Source organism: Rhea pennata, chromosome 8, assembly GCF_028389875.1.
Source record: "Rhea pennata isolate bPtePen1 chromosome 8, bPtePen1.pri, whole genome shotgun sequence".
NCBI lineage: Eukaryota > Metazoa > Chordata > Aves > Rheiformes > Rheidae > Rhea > Rhea pennata.
Genome location: NC_084670.1, coordinates 12,435,555 through 12,455,192, shown reverse-complemented (window position 1 = coordinate 12,455,192; position 19,638 = coordinate 12,435,555). Strand labels below are relative to the sequence as shown.

The 19,638-nt window shown below is 41.8% G+C and overlaps 1 protein-coding gene across 9 annotated transcripts in view; it reads left to right on the top strand.

The window, feature by feature from the left end:
- Positions 1–19,638, top strand: part of ST3GAL3 (ST3 beta-galactoside alpha-2,3-sialyltransferase 3) — a 188,328-nt gene that overhangs the window by 115,368 nt on the left and 53,322 nt on the right. For all 9 annotated transcript variants that reach the window (XM_062581131.1, XM_062581127.1, XM_062581123.1 and 6 more), the window contains 2 exons: positions 6,628–6,691; positions 15,193–15,288. In XM_062581131.1, coding sequence (XP_062437115.1) covers positions 6,628–6,691; positions 15,193–15,288 — 160 coding nt within the window. The remainder of the gene's footprint in view (positions 1–6,627; positions 6,692–15,192; positions 15,289–19,638) is intronic.

Sequence of the window (19,638 nt, the reverse complement as noted above, 5' to 3'; positions counted from 1 at the left end):
AAGGTCTCCACCCTTCCACATAAATAACAGATAAAAATGCTAGAATTCAGACTTAGGCTGGTTCTCACTGTGTGGTCACTGCCTGCCTAATTTCTAACTATTTACTTTTAGTTTTTCCCAAATGTCTGAAAATTTCAGGGTCAACTTGAAGTCATGATGTACTTGAGTTCAGAGAAATCATGCAGTCCTAAGTTGCGTTTGAATCTTCCAATGTTATAAGGAAAAGCTGATAGAATATGTCATGATAACTCAGGATTCTTAGATAAATTTAGTCAACTCCTACTCTAGATGGGAGGAAATGTGTGGAGGCATATTGCTCTGTTTGTATGTAATATAATGCGCATAGTCGTTGATAGACAAATGAGCTAAATGATTTTTCTCTTTCTCCAATAACCTAAATTCTCTGTGTCAAAAAATAATATAAAAATTAGAAATGATGAGTATGAAAAACTGTCATAGATTACCTGCCCTGGTAATCTATTCTTTTTTTTTAATAATGGGAAAAAGTGGGAGTGAACATGGCTGCGTTTTAGTGTTCATTTCCTTAGTTTACCATTAAAGAATGGCAGCAGACGTATATGAAGAATATGTAGGTCAGAGGATTATTTGAAGGTAAAAGCCCTTGCAGAGGGCTCCCTGTCTAGCAGTCAGGGACCTTATTCTATTCCTAGTTATGTCACTTAGTTGCATTGTGACCTTCAGTAAGTTTGATTGGAATATAATGACATTTACTGCTCTCAAAAATGAGGAGAACAACTGGGAGGACCAAGAATATGTATATCTATGTGTATTTACTTATGTGTGTTCATGCAAATATATGTATCGCATGATGGTCTTTAAGGATTATATGAAAGCCACATTTTTATTGTTGGTGTAAGTTCAGGTGCCTAATATTTTGACTAAACAGCACATACTTGAGAGAGATCCAGGGAGCACAGTTGCACTGTATGTGGTGTTTCTATGCCTAGCATACAGATGGTTTGAGGTAAGCAAAACCATTATAGTGTGAGGTGCTTTTTCAGACATAATGTGTTGGGGCTAAAACAGATAATGGGCTAGCAGTGACAGGCTGCAGCTCCTAGCCAACAGGTGGTGACCCTGTTGGGAAAGAATTGAATGATTTTGAGATAGTTCATCATATACTACTAAAGTGTAGGAGACAGAAGGTAACCCGTAGGAGATGCGGAGCAGTTGCCAGAGAGCTCGCTCTCAGCTCAAAAAGGTAGCAGCACTCTGCTCATGCGGATAACCTCTGCGTCACAGGTACCTGACCAAGAAATCCTGTGCTTGAGCATTGCTACAAGGAGCTAGTGATGGCTCATGAGGTAGGGTTGGGTTTCTGGTGCTTCCGTGCATCTAGAGATCTTATTCTGTGTCTGCTTTATGTTCCAAAACCCCACTCTAGTGGGCTGATGTTGTCTTGCCTGCTGGTTTGTGATTTACATAAAGAATCTCATTCTGTTTGGATGCACAAGCTTTAGGCACAGTCTTGAAAAATGAGCATCTTGCTGAGATAGCTTTGGGCTCAGTGTCTGTGCCATCCAAGGAGCTGCAGGGATGCAGCTAATGAGTCACTGACTTGTTGGAAAATGACAAAAATAAAATGATTCTCGTGCAGCTTGGTGCTGCTGGTGAGAGGCAGGGGCCCTCATCAGCTGGGTGGGAGACCCCTCTTGACCTGCACTGCTCTTCAAGCTGTGCCAGTGGGAAGCAAAGGTTCAAGAATCATAAACAGGAACAACTGGACAAAAGGACAATTCCTGTGATTTGTTCTGCTTCTTCCATGGCGTCACGTGCTGGGTTTTGCTGCCTCATGTTGAGCAAAGGAGCACGCTCCTTTGGCTTCCTTGAGAGATGGCCACAGGCTGTTAGGCAGACCAGGGGTAAACTTACATTATTTTAACTTTTATTTTTGTACAGAATTTAGTTTACAAGGTGTATTCTGTTGGACATGCAAAATTACAGAAATAATAGCAACTGAGTGTTTGTGCCAACATCCTTTGTAGGGTGTAGGTTCTCCTTTGTGGGAGTTATATCCAGAGAAAGTCCACACTGAGATGTGTTCCAGTCCCAAGACAGCAAACATCTGTAGTCCTAAGGATGTTTGTTCTGCCCTTGCCATTTAAACATCACTGTTTGACTACAGACTGGAAGAAGGGGTTAATATTGGTAATATCTGCCTTGAATCTCACGAGGCTAAATAGGAAGAACAGTACACAGGAAGAGGCATTGCTGTTCTATTTACTCAGCCTTCGGGAAGCTTCCAAATTTGTGGCTGATGAATGGCTGTGGGATGATCCATGTGAGATGAGTTTGATGTTTGAATTCAGTTTCCAGTGAGAATTTTGTATTTCACAAAACAACCTTCAGAGTTTTTTCTTTGGCAGCTAAGAGGCCAAAGGTAGAATGGTTTTCAAGGTTGAATTCACCTCTTATCCCTGCTGGTCAGGGGAGGGGAGTGACAGGGAAGAAGTGTGTGTACACAAGTAGCTGAGTCTCTTCCAGACTGGAAACGGTCCTCAAGAGAATTAGAGACATGTTTGACTAGGGCTGTGTCTCCTGAGCTGGCTGTGTGCCTGGGCCCTGGAAATGATAGTGGTGAGTGCACACACACCTGCTGCTTGTAACAGGAAAGATTTTTCCTTTGTAGCCCTCAGAACATGTATGCTCAGGTCCCTCCTGGCTTCTCCTTGATGCACAAGGCAGAGCATATCCGTTACCATGTCTGTTCTTCTCACTTGCCAAGCAGGAGAGAAGTTGTGGCTAGACAAGCATTGTGTCTGCATCTGTGCTATGGTTTCTTCGCAACGTGGGTAAACGGTCCACAAAAAGAAAAGAAAGTTGTTTACATAGCTGTTGCTGTACTAGAACAATCTTTTTTTTAAGAATGGGTCCATGTTGAAGGAAAGGCTATACTCAGTTGGTGCCTTTAAAAAAAAATTTTTTTTTCTTTAAGGTTAATGGAAAAAACCTGATGATTAGGAGGAACAAAGTGTGTTCCCCTGACACAATAATTTTGGATTACTGTGTTCACTGCAAGTAGGACCCGATTGCTAGCTCCATCCCTCCCTCTTGAGACTGTGCCTACCCCAGAGAAACTCATTGCTACAGATACCAGCCGTTCCGACTATTGCTCCATCCAAATGGAGGAGATGCAGCATATAAGGTCGCTGTTGGAGGTCTGATTTGCTGCTAAATTAGATACTGATTTAGTATAAATGGTTTAGAAGTTTGGTGTCTTTCTGCCACTATCTTATAGTACAGTTTTTGAAATCTGTACAGAATCTGCTGCATGGAGATAGCATATGTCACTTATTGCCTACATCATGGGGATCGTGTGCATACATTGGTGCAGCCTCACAGGTTCAGGTCTTGAAGATTTGACCCTTCTTTTTATCCTTGCAAAACTTTTCTTCAGTCCTTGAGTCATCAGTCTTTACCCAGTGGCAGTGCACATACCCTGTCACTTGAAACAGGGAGGAGTTTTTCTTTTAGCATTTGTAACATGCTTTTACACCCATTAATGTCACTCAGGACATTGGTATACAAGGCAGAGTATGCTCAGCACTCCTTCAGTTTCTCACTTTCCCAGGAGAAACAATGCTTCATAATTAACTTTCACATGATTCATCCGCTTACCTGGTACCTGACTTTTTAGTTATAACCTGGACATAAACACTGCTTTGTGTCCTGCGGGCGGCTGTCTGTGATAGTGGTCCTTGCCATAATGATTCCAAGTAACTCTGCATCTTTGCCCAGCTGTGGTGAAAGATGCTGCCAGTGATTCCTATTGCAACAAATATCTTCACTGGTTTTGTTCAAGGCCATGTGTCAGCCACAGGAGCATCTGCTGATCCTTCAAACCTTGTCCCAGAAGGTTCAGAAGTTCCTTCTAAGGAAGGTCTTGGCCTTTACTCGCATCCTGAAGGCAGTGAGCAAGGCACCAAGTATAAGTGCCCACATCAGCAACAGTAATCCGTTTCCAGAAGAGCTCCGTCTTCATCTAAAAGATCCAGTGCCTCTTCCCTGCCCAGGCCATTAGCTTGCCCTCTTAGTGCTTTTTTTGGTTCCTGCTCCTAACTTCCAGTGAGGAAGTCAGGACTAGACAAATTGGCACTGAAGGAGTTTTTGCCCCTTTCATACCTGGTACAAGTCAACACTTGGCAGTGAAAGACTGTCTTTTATTGGGCTTCAGCAGTTTTGGATGCTAACACCCTGATTTCTGCAACTTCCAAACCTCCTGGATGCCATTTATTAGTCTGTGGGAGTTGCTGAAGAGATTTCTCCCTTTTGACTATTCAGAATGGTACTGAATGTCTGATATTGTTGTTTGTTCCATGTTTTCTCTCTGGATGTGGGAATGGGAAGTATCCCCATCCCAAATGCTGCACTATCCAGTCTTGAAGTAGTCACATTTAATTTGTGAGCATTCTCTGATTAGCTGGCAAGATGGGTAAAATGAAGTTGAGTGCATGAGGCAGCTGTTTTCAGTGTGCTGTTTAAAACAGTATGACTGTAAGCATCCAAGTAGTGCAGGTTATTGCTTGTTGGGTGGTGGGACAAACCTGGCACAAGAAAAGCTTGGTAGATGGGAGGCTGCAGCCCTTGAGATGCAATCCTTTGATGTTTTTTTCTGGGAGAGTGTATGGGAAAACAACCACAGTACCATATACTGTGCAGTAAAAGTGAATGTAGGAGACAGGCCAAGGAGAGGACTGTGGCATGGTGCCATTAGAGGTCACAGCAACCTACTGCTGTTGCAGAAGACTCGGAAATAGCATTCCCATTGAGGAGGGAGTTTGCTGCCAATGTGGCAGAAGGAATCCTTCAAATGAAAGAAAACGAAACAAAAGCACTTTTTCTATAGCAAAATAAGTTGCTTTTACCCTATAAATAGCCTGTTTTCCTGTGATCTTCCGAAAGTAATTGCAGAGCCCAGCTTGTAACAGTGGTTGACCGGTGCCATCAGTAACACCATGTCAAAAACTATTCCAAATCTACATGTAACCAGCAGAGGTTTTTTCTGTCAGTCTCCTTTGCTACCCTGCCTTGTGTCTCACCAGTTTGTTTTCAGATTCTAAGTTTCATGGCATATGGACTGTCTCCAGCTTCTGTATCGATCCCATACCCTCAGCCTGTGGTTTCTAGGAGAGTAATGTCATGCAAGTAGTAAATAAGAACAGAACTCCTTATTTTAATGGGACTCCCCTAATTCTGTTAAATGCAGTAAGGAATGTCTGTTAAGCAAATTATTTCATGTTCTTTATAAACAGTCACTGGATGTCAATCTTTTTAATATTGCAAAATTATTTTAATCTTTATTAAATAAATGAGGCTTATTCACTCCTTTCAACCAATTGTTTTTGCCAATACTCTCAGTGTGAGGGCATGACAGATATTTATTATTGCGTGAAGAAGGTGGAAAGGGATTGATTGTTCACAGTCCTTTGCAGTGTAAATGTTGCTAGTGGAAGCCAGATTCAAACCCAGGAAAAGGAAATGATTGAAAGTCTGTAGGTATCTGGGGGGGGGGGGGGGATACTGGTTGAGCTCATAGACAAGAAATCACAGAGAGCTGCCAGATACACAGAAACTATACCTTGCTCATGATCTCTCGGGGTTGAAAATAATTAAAAACTCAAAGAATATTTCAGTGACGTATTATGTCCCTTTGCCTTGTTCTTCTCTTGGCATCTGCTTAAGGCCACAGTTAGAACCACAATTTGGAGGCAGGTGGACCTTTTGTCTGACCCGATGCAGCCATTCTGGAGTTATTGGTAGGTTTGTAAAACCAGACTAGCAAGCGTGTTGCTGCCTCTTGGCCCTAGGCAGAACACAGTGAAGGAGTTTAGATCTTTGTAGGTGGGAGAGGTGGAGAAATTAGGGACAAAGGACAAAAATCTAGAAGGAAGCAGACTTTACAATTTCCATAGTTTATAGAATTATTTATGTATGATCGTTGTACTTATGTAATTTAATAAATTTTATTTGGGCACATATCTACCTTTGCATAACTTGTACCAGCTGGTTGCTGCAGTGTTCAATGAGCCTCAGTTTAGGCTGAGGTTCCTCGGGCATTTTTTTAGGTAACTATGATGATTTAATTAGATTCTGCCAGGAGAAAAGCCAGACTGAGGAACTGAACCTAAGCTAAAACTAACCCGGCACAATAAAAAGGATTAATTTTAACCGGAATCTGTTCCTGTATCCAGGTCACTGCTCAACTGCCTAAATACTTGAATGAAAGCAAGCACTGACAGTGGCATTAGCTTTTTCACGCCTGAAGCGTTTGTGAAGCTGCAACGTCAGGGAAGTGGGTGCAAAACCACTTCCTTAAGCTGTACTTTCTTCCCTTTCTCACACTCTCACTTTCATCTCTCTCTCTCCTCGTTCTGCTGGGACAAGCAGTAAAAAGTCCCTTGCACCATTTGTTGCTGCGTACCTTTGTAGTTCGTATGTTAAGATAACTGCTCAGAGAAAATAAGATCTGTAAGTTTTAGTGTTTACTCCTAAAATGAGCCTTGCTTTGGTTCCTCAGAGAAACTGCTTCAAACTGCTTGACGCTTCGGTTTTGGTCTCCATTACAACCAAGAACTTCTTCCTAATGCCCTCTTCCTTTCTCTCCAGATAATCTGATCAAAGCCATCCTGTCAGCAACCAAAGATTACCGCCTAACTCCAGCTCTTGACAGGTAAGATGACACCTTTCAGAGCAGCAGGAATAATAGTGAGTATTTTCCACATGGCCTAAATAAATTTTGCAGAGACTGGCTGTGCTTTAGGGGCAGGTCAGGAGCTGAAAACGGAGTCCTCTTTCCAGTCAGCCTGTAAGCTCCAGAAGCCTTTGTCAGGTCAAACATTAGAGGAAAAAAGCATTTACTTTTGACGGTTTTCTAAGGTTCTATTTAATATGGTGTCACGATATAGCCTATAGCCTGCTTTTCAAACAAGTAAATAGCAGGTTTTCAGTAAATGCATTATTCTTTTTCAGCCACTCTGACAAAACAACAAAATCACAGGAAAGCCTTTAGAGGGAAAGGAGGGACTGGCTTGTTTTAACAATGTTTTACTAGTACTTCACTCTTAAAGCAGGAATGGGTGATTGTGTTGGCCACGCCTGTGTCATGATGTGTAGCAGTTATCCTGGGTCTTGGGGTATTTGAATTGAAGCTCTTTTGATGTTTTTTTCTGTCCTGTTGTAAAACTTGCTTCAAAAACTCACTGACATATTTATGATTAACTTCACGATGATAGACACACGGTCTTTTCCATCCTTACTCTTCCTTCCTTCCCTTTGCCCTTCAGTTTTGGTTTAGTGCCACCTCCTGGATTAGAGGTGATTCTTTTCGGAAGCTGTCTGAGGCTTTTACTGGGACATGAGATCTCCTGGTGCAGTTCCTTTTGAAGCAGTCAACCCAGGCTAACAACAAAGCTCCTACTTTCCAAACATGTTGTTTTAATGTCCTGGCCCAGCTCCTCTTCTGTCTGCTTTTCCATGACCAAGTAAAAAAGCTTTTCTAGCCTTTCCATAGCTCTCTGCATCTCGTGGCAATGATAGAGCTCGTCCGTGTAATTGGAGTTGGGAGTTGCTCTCAGTGTGTAAGTTTGTTCTTAAAGTTCTTTGCAATCCGTATTCTAATTTAGGTTGCTTTTAGATTGTATAGCCAGATAAGGCATTGTAAGGTATTGCCAGATAAGGTTAGCCTTCAGAGTTTGGATTTATTTGAGAAATGATGTCCAAAAGGCAAAATAGCTTTACAGATGACCTTGTTAGAGATTTTTACACACGGCTGAGTCTAACCTATTGGCGGTTTATCTCAGCTCTGGTTAAAATTTTAATGTGTTTGAAAATCCTCATTTAGACTCTTTCAGAAGTTTGTTCATGGGATATTAGTGTTAATGACGTAGAGGAAAGGTGGAAGATTCTTGGAATCAGACTTCAGGTAATTGTGACTTTTGCTGCTTACCTTTTTTGTGAGAAGTAAAGAGTTTGTTTTGAAGTTACTGGATCATCTCCCATGAATCTGTGATATATAGCCACTCTAGCATAATATTTTTGGTGCAGAGATAGGAAAGTTCTAACATTCAGGCCTTTGTGAAATGTATCATATGTATAAACCCCCTGAGATATCAAATATGAAGAAAAAAATAAGGAACAAGTTAGAAACATATTTAAGAAGTATTACAGTATCAAGCTTTGATATCTGTGCCTATAAACAAACAGATATCTTTGGGAAATACTGTTCCCCCAGGAACTTCTGTGATTAATGCAAAGCAGTAATGTTGCTTGTGTAGCACAGGTTCCTTATACCTGCCTGAAACACAAATATGAGGAGCTCAGAGTGCCTTTTGAAGTTGTGCAACCAGTATATGTTAGCACTCACATGGTGCAGGGTATACATGGGCAGTACAGCTGAGGCCAAGCAGGACTGAGATACTGTGGGAGAAGGGTTAAGGATATCTTCTGAGTTGATAGGATTAAATGAATTGCTGGTAGCTGCTATCATTTCTTTAGATTGTTTCCCCAGTTCTGTGGGACGAATGGATCACATCATACATGTGTCTCCTGGGCAGCACATGCTGCTTTCCTGAAATTAAGCAAAAGTGAATTAAGTCTCATTTCTCACATCCCCCGAGCCAGCCTTTGATGATGGCAGCTAGATATGCACATCCTTATCCATTTGATTCCAGCTGCTGCATATACTGCTGACACACAAACATCTCTCATAGTTCTACCAAACAAGCAGGTCTTCGAGAGGAAAAATTGAAGCTGGTAGGAGGAAGAGACAAGAAAGGCCTACAGTAGCAAGCCACGTAGGGAGAGCCTAAAGCAGTAGGTGTATGGATTTGCAGCAGATGAGTTACTACAGAGGAAGTTACTGCAGGAGATGGTATGGGTATCTCAGTGCTGCTCTTGGAAGCCTTCTTAGTGAGTAGGGCGTAGATGAAGATTGAGTGTGCTTCCCATATGGTGGCTCTGCTGTGATCACTTGACGAATTGCAGTGCTGGCAGTAATGGATGTCTGCTCTTTTGGATTTCAGAAGAGCTGATGGAGATCTTACGCCCTTCATTTTATCTCAAGCCCAAAGGTGGAGCCAACAGTTCCTCTCTGTGGTGGCTCTTGTGTGCAAGGAACAAGGTCTTGAGGTTCTGAGCTCTCCTTTACTGCTACCTAGTCAGGGACAAAGTCCGGATCTCCCTGCTTTGCTCACCCCTTGGAACAATGGGAGGGGGACTTGAGAGCTGAAATAAGGCTTTGTATTTGGAGTGTAGAAAAGATGAATTCAGAGAGAAGTGGGAGAGAAGGATTTATCTCTGAGGGATATTAGTCAAGGGAAATGTTAGGGTCTTCCATTTTACTTTCTGGTTTTGATGTCTTTTTTTCTGGAGGATGCTTTCGGCAAAGACAAGCTATTGGCTCCATGTAGAAACAACAAGCTGCTATTTAATGACTTGTAGTGTACTAGGTGTCAGACCAGAAGATCTTATGAGCCTTTCCATCTGTAGGCTTCCTGAAGTCTAGTAAGCTGATTTCAGAAGTAGGAGAAAAGCTCCAGGCTTAGCTTCTTAAGAGTAGAAGAAAAGCTCTAGGTTTAGCTTCTCCACAAGATAGAGTTACACCAGTGTTTTCTGTGTTGGTGAAGGCAGTTTAAAAAGTTACCATTGCCGCGGCTTTCTGCTCTCAGGCTGTAGTTTGAAGGGGGGAATCTAAATTGGGTCACTGAAATGATTCCAATTTAAAAGTTTTTCTCTTAACCCGGGTCATTTCAGTGACATGATTTAGAGCACTCCCTTCCCACTGAGAAGTTGCACTGGCACAACATGGGAGTTGCAGTATGGGAGGGAGAGGGCCAAGGATGGGTGGGGAGGGTGAGCACTTCTGAATCTATTGAGGCAAATGTTCATGTAATCACATGCTGAGCGCAGCCTTCCTGGGGGAAGGGTGGGAGAAGCAGGGGAGGTGAGGTCAGAGCAGTGCGTGAGAGCATAGGAAGGAAAAAAGGGATTAGAGTTGTATAGTGGGATCTGCAGAGAGCCTTCAGTCTTTTCCCCACCCAAGCTTTTCCAGCTCTGGCCTTCACACAGTTCTCCCATTGAGATGCTACCTTCACGTACCTCCCAGAAGCCCTGGAAGTGACCTTGTTTGCTTGATTATCCCTGTGACAAAAGGGCATCCTGATGCACCTTTCCTGATACAATGTACCGACATGGTGCTGAAATGAGGCAAACTCAATCCTTCCAGGTATGCGTACGCCTTTCATCATCACAAAACAGCTTTGCCAACTCACTATAACTAATCCCTCCATTGTGAGTAGAGCTGTGTTAATAACAGCAGCAGCTGGAGGGCATGTGAACAAATGCTTTGGTTCGTGTCTGTAACACGGTGCAAATGATGCCGTCCTTTCTTAGTTGTTGTTCATGTCTCCTTGTTATGGCACCTTCTTGTTGAACTGCTTCCAGTAACAGCTGCTACTCCAGGGCAGGAGGCAGGTAAAGTTGCAGCTGTGTTTTTGGGGGTAGTTGCAACTCAGGTCTGAGCTTTTCTGGAGAAGATTGGCGCTCAAGTGGACTTTCTCAAGAATATGTCCTCTTCCTTCAGTGCCAGCATATCTTTCTCCCTAATGCAGATGCTGATGGTATCTTGTCTTTGACATGTCAGAGTTCTCTTGCCCACTCTTGGCTTTTCCACACCTGTTTATATCCCTGACATTTTTGCTACTTCATGGCTTGGTTTCTAGCCTTCCAGCTCTTGCCAGCTGGACTTGAGCATTTTCTTGATTTCAGTTTAAATTTCTGTGATGGTGAATTGTGAGATTTACAAAATGATCAGATTTTGATATTTATATTGTTTTGATGTGGTGATGAACATAAATTGTGATTTTGAGCTTATAACTGAGATGAATTTTTATAAAAACAGTGGAATCTTTATTAAAATAGACTAATGGATGAGGAAGGAGCTTGGTAGAGCAGGAGAGGAGAGATGTGTTCCCTTCTGCCTCAGGTTGCTAGCACCAGTTTATGTAGCAGCAGCCACATCAAATCAGAATATGCTAAGTCTCCCAAAGCACCAGTTCCCCTTAAGATGTTGTTTTAAAATATTCTGCTGTATCTTTCCCCAAAGTAGTTCCAAAGTTGTGTAAAAGAAGGCTTTCTGTTTTTTTCTCCCTAACAAATCCCTAAAGCATTTTGATAAGAGAGGAAGAGGAAGTAGCAATTGATACAATGCATACATGTGTTTACAGTGCTATATAGTTAATGATGATCAGTGTGAATCCTGGTTTTCATGTAGATGAGCTCAGATCCACTCTGAGCATCTGTGTCAGAGGCTGCACATCTGGCTCAGGCTCTCAGTTTAGGGCTCTGGAGGCTCTGGTGGGGAAAGTCCATGACCCGCCCTCATACCACCCTAGTAGCAAACTGGAACCTGGGCTGTGTCCAAAGTGCTTCAGTACTTGAGCTCTTCTGGTAAGGAAATACGACTTTGACATACTATGTAAACATGCAAAAAGGTGTTTGCACATCTTTGTGGAGAAACAATTCAGCTGCGTAACTGATCTTGCATGGTGTGTTTCTTTAGCCAGAAACCTGCCCTAAACCAGCAGTGACTTTGGCAGTTTCCTGCGCCAGTGCTCAGTCACCATCAGGCAGTGCTCACGATGGAGTCCAACTATGCCAGGGCCAAGTGTTTGATCAGGATGTGAAGTCAGGTACCTGACATCCCTGCCAGATGTGTCCCTTTTGCAGTGGCAACAGGACTGTCTTTCTGCATTCTCACTGCTCCACAAGGTTATTGCCAAAGCTCGTGAGACCAAGGCAGCTCACATTTCTGCTTCTATCTTGATCAAAAAAGTCCTTACTGTGTGTGCCTGACGTGCAGAACCCAGGCAAAGACCAAGACTGATCATGTCCTCGCCGTGTGTACCTGAGGAATGATCTCTACCCGTGAATACTGCCTTCTAGGTGTGCAACAGAGATGTCAGGCTTTATAATGACAGTATGTGACGTACATTTGAAAGAAAAGTAAGCAGTTAGAAGGCCAAAGATACATCCTTAGTGTCAATAAGACACTAATGAAAAATCTATGCTCTGCAGTTCTAAAGAGGAGCAAATATTTAAATATATCAAGACCAGCAGGGTATAACAGTGGTTCAGACATGATAACCATCTTTGCCCAGCTTCAGTTATGGTAAAAAGAGGCAGAACAATTCATTCATTCGTTTCACTCTTGCTTATAGAAAAGAATGAGGCTGTCTCATTTTTCAGCAACAAAGAAATATTTTGAGCATTTTTATTGATAACTGTGAGGATACTAAATGACAATTTAATATATATATTCTAAATCAGTAAATACAGAACAGTATTTAAAGAGTTAAGTAAGGAGTTCTTTGTATCATTAATGTTTACTTTTTAACACTTTTGAAATGTTGGATAGAACGGCAAATGTGCCATTACTAAAGAAGTATGTGTGATGACAGAGGTAACTAAGTTGATTAGCTTGGTTTTGCAGAAAAAATCCTGAAATTTTTGATCTGTAACATAATGAGGATAGCAGCATAACTGAAGCCAGTTAGCTTGGGTTTTATGGAAACAAAATCTTGTCATGCAGATGTGATATTTTTGAATTGAGCTAGAAGCTTGATAAAGACAACCTTTTTAAGATACGTATTTGTTATTTGTTTCAGTTCAGCACTTTATTGTAGATTTTTGTACAACATCACTGTAGATACATCTTCTTCCTAAAAAGCTGATAAATAACAAAGCTTTAAAAAAGTTATTGTCAGGGCTGGGAATTAGTCCTGCTGTAAGGTATTCTCAAAGGTTAATAATGATCTGAAGGAAATATAAAATTACTCTAGAAAAATTTGCTAGTGGCAAAGACCAGGGTATTAAGGAGTAGGAGGGTGTGATCAGCCTGGACCTCTTCTGAGCAGCGCATTCCTTACTGGAGCCAAATCAAAAGCCTGACATCTCAGAGTTGAGAACACAGGTCATGCTTATAAGATGAGAATTATGTTCTGCAAACCAATGGTTATAAAAAGAGCATCAAACTGATGTATATAAAACTGCCATAAAAAGGGACTCTGCTCTGAGCACTACTAGCTCTGCATCCTGCTGTTCCAGAGTCAGTGCTTCAGATATTTTAGGAGAAGTTGAAAATGGTTCAGAGAGGTTCTACAAGCATGACCCAAGATTAGGAGAGATGCCATACTGTAAGAGATGTGATGAACTTGCTCCATTTGGTCAAGAGAAAATTAAGAAGGGGATTTGAGTATTCTAATACTGGGTGGCAACAGGGTCATTAAAAGAGGCTAATGGAAGGGTATTGGCTGGCAGAACTGGTTCTTTTACCTCGTACATAGAAGCTGATGCTCACCGGTCCACTGACTGATGATCCACTCAGAAGCAGATGTTTATACGCAGTGGTTTGTCCGTGGGTGGATCACATGCAGAAGTGGAAGGGACTGCTGACAGTAGATGGTGCTTTAATTTAGCAGAACAGGAAAGAGTAAGTGTTTTGAGGCTGAAATAAACACATCTGTATTTAAACTTGGTAAAAGTTAGCACCATAACAATAAGAAGGGAAGGGAGAGAGGGGAGTCTCCATCACTTGTAGCCTTTAGATTTCAGCAGGATATTTTTCTGAAAAAAAAGTTATGGCTTAGAGACAACTAGAGAGAGAAATTCCAGAATTTCACCCAGCAGTCTGTTCTTTAGGAGGTCAGACTAGCTTACTGTAAACATCCAAACAACTTATTATCATCTGAAACTTCACCTAGCCAGAACTGAGCTATGCATTTTTTTCCTCCTGCAGCCCTATTTCCTTAAAGTTTTTGACAAAGCTGTTGGTATGTCTGTTGCTCAGGTGCATATATTTGTGACTGATTCTTTCCCTTCCCTTCTTGCCACAATATGCAGGCTAGTTGAATCAAGTCTTTCCTCTGCTTTCGTCCTGTCACCAGAACTTTCTTCTTCTCTGTGCCATTGTCTAAGGTTCTTTCGGTGTTGCCCGATTTGCTTATCACAAGCATCCACACCTCTCTGGTCTTAGATGCAAGCACTGAAATAATATGACTGTCATCTTGAGGAGATCTTTTCTTTTGGAAAGCAGAGTACCCTTACTTAGGCTTGGGAAGCTGTTTGTCAGTGTTTCTTGGGTGCTGTACTGCTAATTTTGTGCGTATCTCCAGCTAATGGTTCTGTCAACGGGGTAAGCCTCAGTGGCTTAGCTGAATTTTTAAAGTGTACTCCGGCTCTGCTTTGAAAAGACAGACCCCACGTAAGCAGAGCTTCCCTCATGCTGGCTCTTCAGACTGATCACAGCAAGGCCAGAGGAGAGCATAGAAGAGACTAGTGAGCTGCGTCTGGGACCAGGAAGGCCGCCTAGCCGAGAGATCTGCTCCAAACAACTGATTGTCTTGGACCGTTTCCGAAAAGGGCTCTGCAGACACGTATTCCTTCAGTGAACTACCAGAGATAGAGGCATATTGCCAGAAGAACCAGCTGCATTTGGGATTAGATGGCTGGAAAGAAGTCCTCTCCGTCTTCAAAACGAAATCACTTTTTAACATCTGCTGCAGAGAGTTCTTGTGACTCACTGTTCCACAAGAAACTATTCTCTTCCTTTTCTTTTCTGTTTCTTTGTTAATTAAGGTTATTTTCCTTCCACTTCCTCGCCCATTGTGTCTCTGTGTGTGTTTCCTACTGGATGGAGTGGGAGGAGGAGGTTCCTTTTTCTAGCCATTTAATGTTCTTCTGTCTCTTGAAGTCTCATAACTGCAGCAATTTTGCACTAACAAGGTGAGCACACCCCAGATAACCTGGCAAGGTCTGTCTGCACTCAGAAAATTGCTTAGAAAGAGGACTTCCTCACTTAGTGTTTGGTTTATTGTTGTTTCAGGGCTAAATGAATTATGAGGAGGTTTAAGTAAACAGATGGGTTTGATTTAAGCCCATCAGACACAGGGTGTGGGGGGAGAGAAGCTGCTTGTTCTGACAGCTCATCTCATCAAGTCACAGGTGATGTGAAGTGTTGAAATAAGTTTATCCCATGTAATGCCCAGGCATTCCTTAATTCTTAGTATTCTGAAAGGTTTTCTGAAATTCTTGGATAGTTGTAAACTAAATATAAGCAGCTCTGTATGTTTAAAGTCATATTACAAAAATCACCTCTTCCATGTGTTTCTTCCACAGTCTCAGCTGTCGACGATGTATTATTGTGGGAAATGGTGGAGTTCTTGCAAATAAGTCGTTGGGGTTAAAAATTGATGACTATGATGTTGTTGTCAGGTGAGTCTTTGGCATTGCAGTTTTCTTACCATATATTCAATTTCTGTATCGGAAGGTATGCTACGCAGGCAAAGATTAAGTGTTCACTAGCGATAATAGCCAATAGTGTGGAAGTGCTAACTAAGACAGAGAAAAGAAAAACTAGACCACATAAATGTTTAAGTTACCGCTGGTGATCGAATCAACGGGAAAGTGCATTCTTCTCAAGCATTCCATTTTCCACAACTATTTGGGAATGTGTTCTGTCCTATGATCTCACTTTCACCTCCTTTTTGGAGCACCTTTTCTAAAAGCTACCTCTTTAGTGATGCCCTTACGTAGTGAATCAGTAAAACATACTATTAGATCTGCTCTCAAATACATCCCCTTGGTAGTTCAAGCAAGCATCATTGGTTATACATGTGTAGCATTCCCCAGGACTCCCACTTCTCAGTTAGAAAGGAAAGAACTGAGTACTGTGCAGGACAGGGTCTCAGGAAGCCTCCATGAGTGAGGACACAGTAATGATTAAACACCTCTACATACGCCCTGAAAGTCACGAATGCTTTGCCTCATTTTCACTACGGATGATGAAGCTGAGTAAGGGAGCAGAGTGGTGTGGAAATGGAAATGACCACAGTTGAAGCTAGGACTCCGCTTTTGCTGCAGGGTTGGATCATCGCCATCTCAGAATCCTGGAAAAACGTGCTGATATGTGAAATCACAGATCTAGTCATAACTCTTAGTAATAAATCTGTCAAGGGAGGGAGGTGTTCTGGGTGACTGGAGATTAACAAACATAATACCTGTACTAATGGAGAGTGAGAGAGAGAGTGTGTGGGAGGAAGGGGGACGTGAGCTAGGGAGCTACAGACCCATTAGTCTGACTTGAATAGAATGCAAAGCTCTATAGCAAATTCTGAAGGAAGAGTAACAAAATATTATGATGGCAAATGAGAATAATGGGGTAAACTGTAGTGCAACTTTTTCAAAACTGGTCTGGCATAGTCTAAGCTGGTATTTTTCCTTGGTAAGATAACTGGTTTCATACCAAAGGAAATAACTGATTCATCTCTCTGAAATTTAGTCAAGCATGGGATGTGATAGCAAATGGCAAATTCTTAGCTAAGGTGGAAGAAAGAAAGGAATTAGTGCAAGAATTTTAAAGTACACAGAAGGTAACATTTAGCTTGGTCTCCTTTCTCTTACCTTGGCTAGTAGTGGGCACACAAGGAGGGAATAGGACGCAGATGATCATAATTACTTTCTCAACTTCTGGCAATGTATATGAAGTAGTAATCTGGACAGAAAGACCAAGATTCCTCTCAGCCATTTTTTCCTGTGTGCTGTTTCCTGCTTCCCTGTGTTGCTCTGGACACAGGGGTGGCTGTTCAGAACAGGACAAAACTTTTACAGCCCTTCTCCAAGTGCATCCCTCTATCAGTTACTATCAAAGAACTCTTCCTACTCACCATAATCCGGTGAGTTGCAGTTCTTTAGGCTGAGTTAAAATATGTCAAAGTCACTCAGTTATAGCCCCTTCTTAGGCTCAGACTGTTCATAAAGTAGCAGGAGAGTGTTTTCAATCCATTTGTACTAAGCCACCCACTAAGATTTACATCAGAAGGTCTACAATTTAATTTCTAAATTAAAAGCCCAAGCCTTTCTCTCCACATCAGTAAATCAAATCAGGTTGCAAGCTGAGAGGAAAAGAGGGCAGCTAAGCACCTGTGCTGGTTGAGGGATGGATAAAGGAGAGAAAAGTCAAATGTAAAGGTTAAATGAAGCCAGGTGCTTGTATGTGGGATTGAGGAGGTGAGAGGAGACTTCTTCTTAAAGGTGTCCACCTGCTTCCTTTAATTCTCTGGAGGCTCGGGAAGGGTTCAAGTCCTTTGTTTTCGATATCCTTTGTAGTGGGTTACACAACTCCTTTGAGTGATCAGATCTGGGATCTAGGAGGTGAATTTTTAAAGCAGAAACGTAGTACACATTATGAACAAAGGTGTGACCCAGGAGTACATGGAGTTTTTTGATGCATTGTGCATTGCTGTAATTAGTGGTCTTTACATGCAACGAATGTTGATCTTGTGGTAGAGGGAGTGAGATCTGCTCTGACAATTCTAAAACAGCTTGGAGCAAGTTTGCTGGAGTTTTTTCTTTAACTGAGCATTATGAGACTTCAGTGGAGACACTATTTCCAGATGTCCCACTCTTTACCTAGCAGGAGCTACTTGCTACAATCAACCACGAGTGCTCTGATGAGTAGAAATGCCTCCTTAGAATAGATTGCAGCCAGGGTGAAAACAAATGTGTATCAAAAATTCCTGGGTGGAAAGAGGCAGGGATTTACTCTGCTGCTGCTATCTTAGTGGGAGGGTTTTCACAATTCTCAAGTTAGGAGTTAGTGTCTCTAAGCTTGCCTATGTTGTCAGTGGACACAGCTAACAGGAGACAGACGAAAACTTTGAAACATTTTATGGAGAAACCTGCCTCTGTGGGCTGTATAGGGGGACCTGGCTTCCTAACTGAAGTTTTGGAAGATTAGATTGAGTTTATACTTAGCAGTTTGTCCTGCCTGAGAAAGGTTCAAGCTCTCTAGTATGCACCTTTGTGAGCACAGGTTGTGGCTGCCAGAACTTTTCCTGCTCCATCGCCCGTGCCACCTCTGGGGCGCTGACCTTTGTGCGGGCAGCGCTGCCTCATTAGTGGGACTCTGTCAGCAACTCGTGTTCTGGCCCTTTGCTGTGGACTTGAGTTCATTTTACTTAGGGGAATGGTTTGTTTTGTTTCCTGTCTAGATACAAAGCAAGAGTCCTGAATTTGGGGAGCTTTAACAAGGTAAACTGCAAAACAGCTAACCCAGCAGCTGGGGAAAAAAAAACCTGCCAGAGCGCTATACACTGAATTGTGAAAAGATCCCAGATACCAAGCTTCTCCTCAAGTCCTAGGAAACATATGAAAAGATGTTTAACCAGCATTCTTTACATTGAACTTGGTTGTATTTCTGTCTGTTTCCAATAGGGCCAAGTGCTTTTATAGTTTATAGAGTTATTTAGCCTTGGAAGACAGAGTTCCTTGAAATTTAAATCATATTTATAGTAAAGATGACTGATATGTGAACATGCAGTCTAGAAAAAAAGGCAAGTGACCAGACTGGCTAGGAGCACTGTTTTTAGAGGAAGCCGGGTGTAGGTACCTTGAAGTCAGGGTATGGTACAAAGTGAGGGGATATAAACTATGGAATAGAATAAAAAAAAGGTTTCATCTTTGATATAAACTGTGGTGGTATTGATTCTTAAATTGCTTTCCATTTGCTAGAAATGCATAAGAACTTATTCTGCTTAATTCTGAATAGAATCTCAGATTGTATACAGGGATTTTCTAGTAAAGGTTTTTCATCTAAAATGGTTTTTCATCTAAAATGCTTACCCAGGCTGAAAAAGACAAATCCAGATCCTCATTAACATTCCTACAGGACAAAATTTGCAGTCCATAAGCACTTTCCAGTATATTGAACTATCCCAAGTCAAGAAGGCTATGGTAATTCAAGCAGGCAGTGCTGTTCCATCAGGGGCTGCTGCCTGATGTCAGCAAGGTTTGTATTCCAAGTTACTTGAAATTTCCTCATCTCTGGGCTTCTAGTATTGAATAGACTGGCCTATGTGTACAAAGAAGTTCTGAATAACTTTAATATCATGAAAGTCATAATCACTGTTAACAGCAGAACAGTTTGTTTTTTGAAGGGAAAAAAAAAATGTGTCCCTAAGGGGAGTTTTAATAAAAACACAGCTAAACACGTAACATTCCCTGAGAAATCAATGTTCCCAGGAGTAAAGCTCTATTTCTGCTTGGGTGTTTTCGAAGTGGGATGCAGTTCCATAGCAGAAACTCATCAGTGATCTACAGTCAGTGAGACTGCGATGCTGCCGAGCGTTATCCCAACTATGCAGCCCAACCTATTCCTTTGTATTGGTATTGTAGGGATGGGCCAATTTGGGGAATAAAACTACAGGAAAATTGTTCCATATTTTGAAAATTATTAGCTTGTTTAGCTCTCTAAAATATCTCTCTCTTGGTAAGACAACCAGTGCAAAATCTCTTCTGGGGTAAGAGCCTAAGACTGGCTCTAGTCAGCTTAAACTGCCATGGAACTACATCATTGCTTGCAGCACTTCTGTGTGCTCATCAGTCTTGCAAAATTCAAGTAGATATCCTAGAAGTGATGGGATATTAAAATATTAATGCTTAGTTTGTGACTTTAATCTAAATGTGTGTGGATGCTATTTTTCTATCTCCTTTTCTATCAGCTTTTCCAACCTGATTTAAATCACAAGAATGGAAGTGCAGAAGTGGTTTACGTTATATTTAATC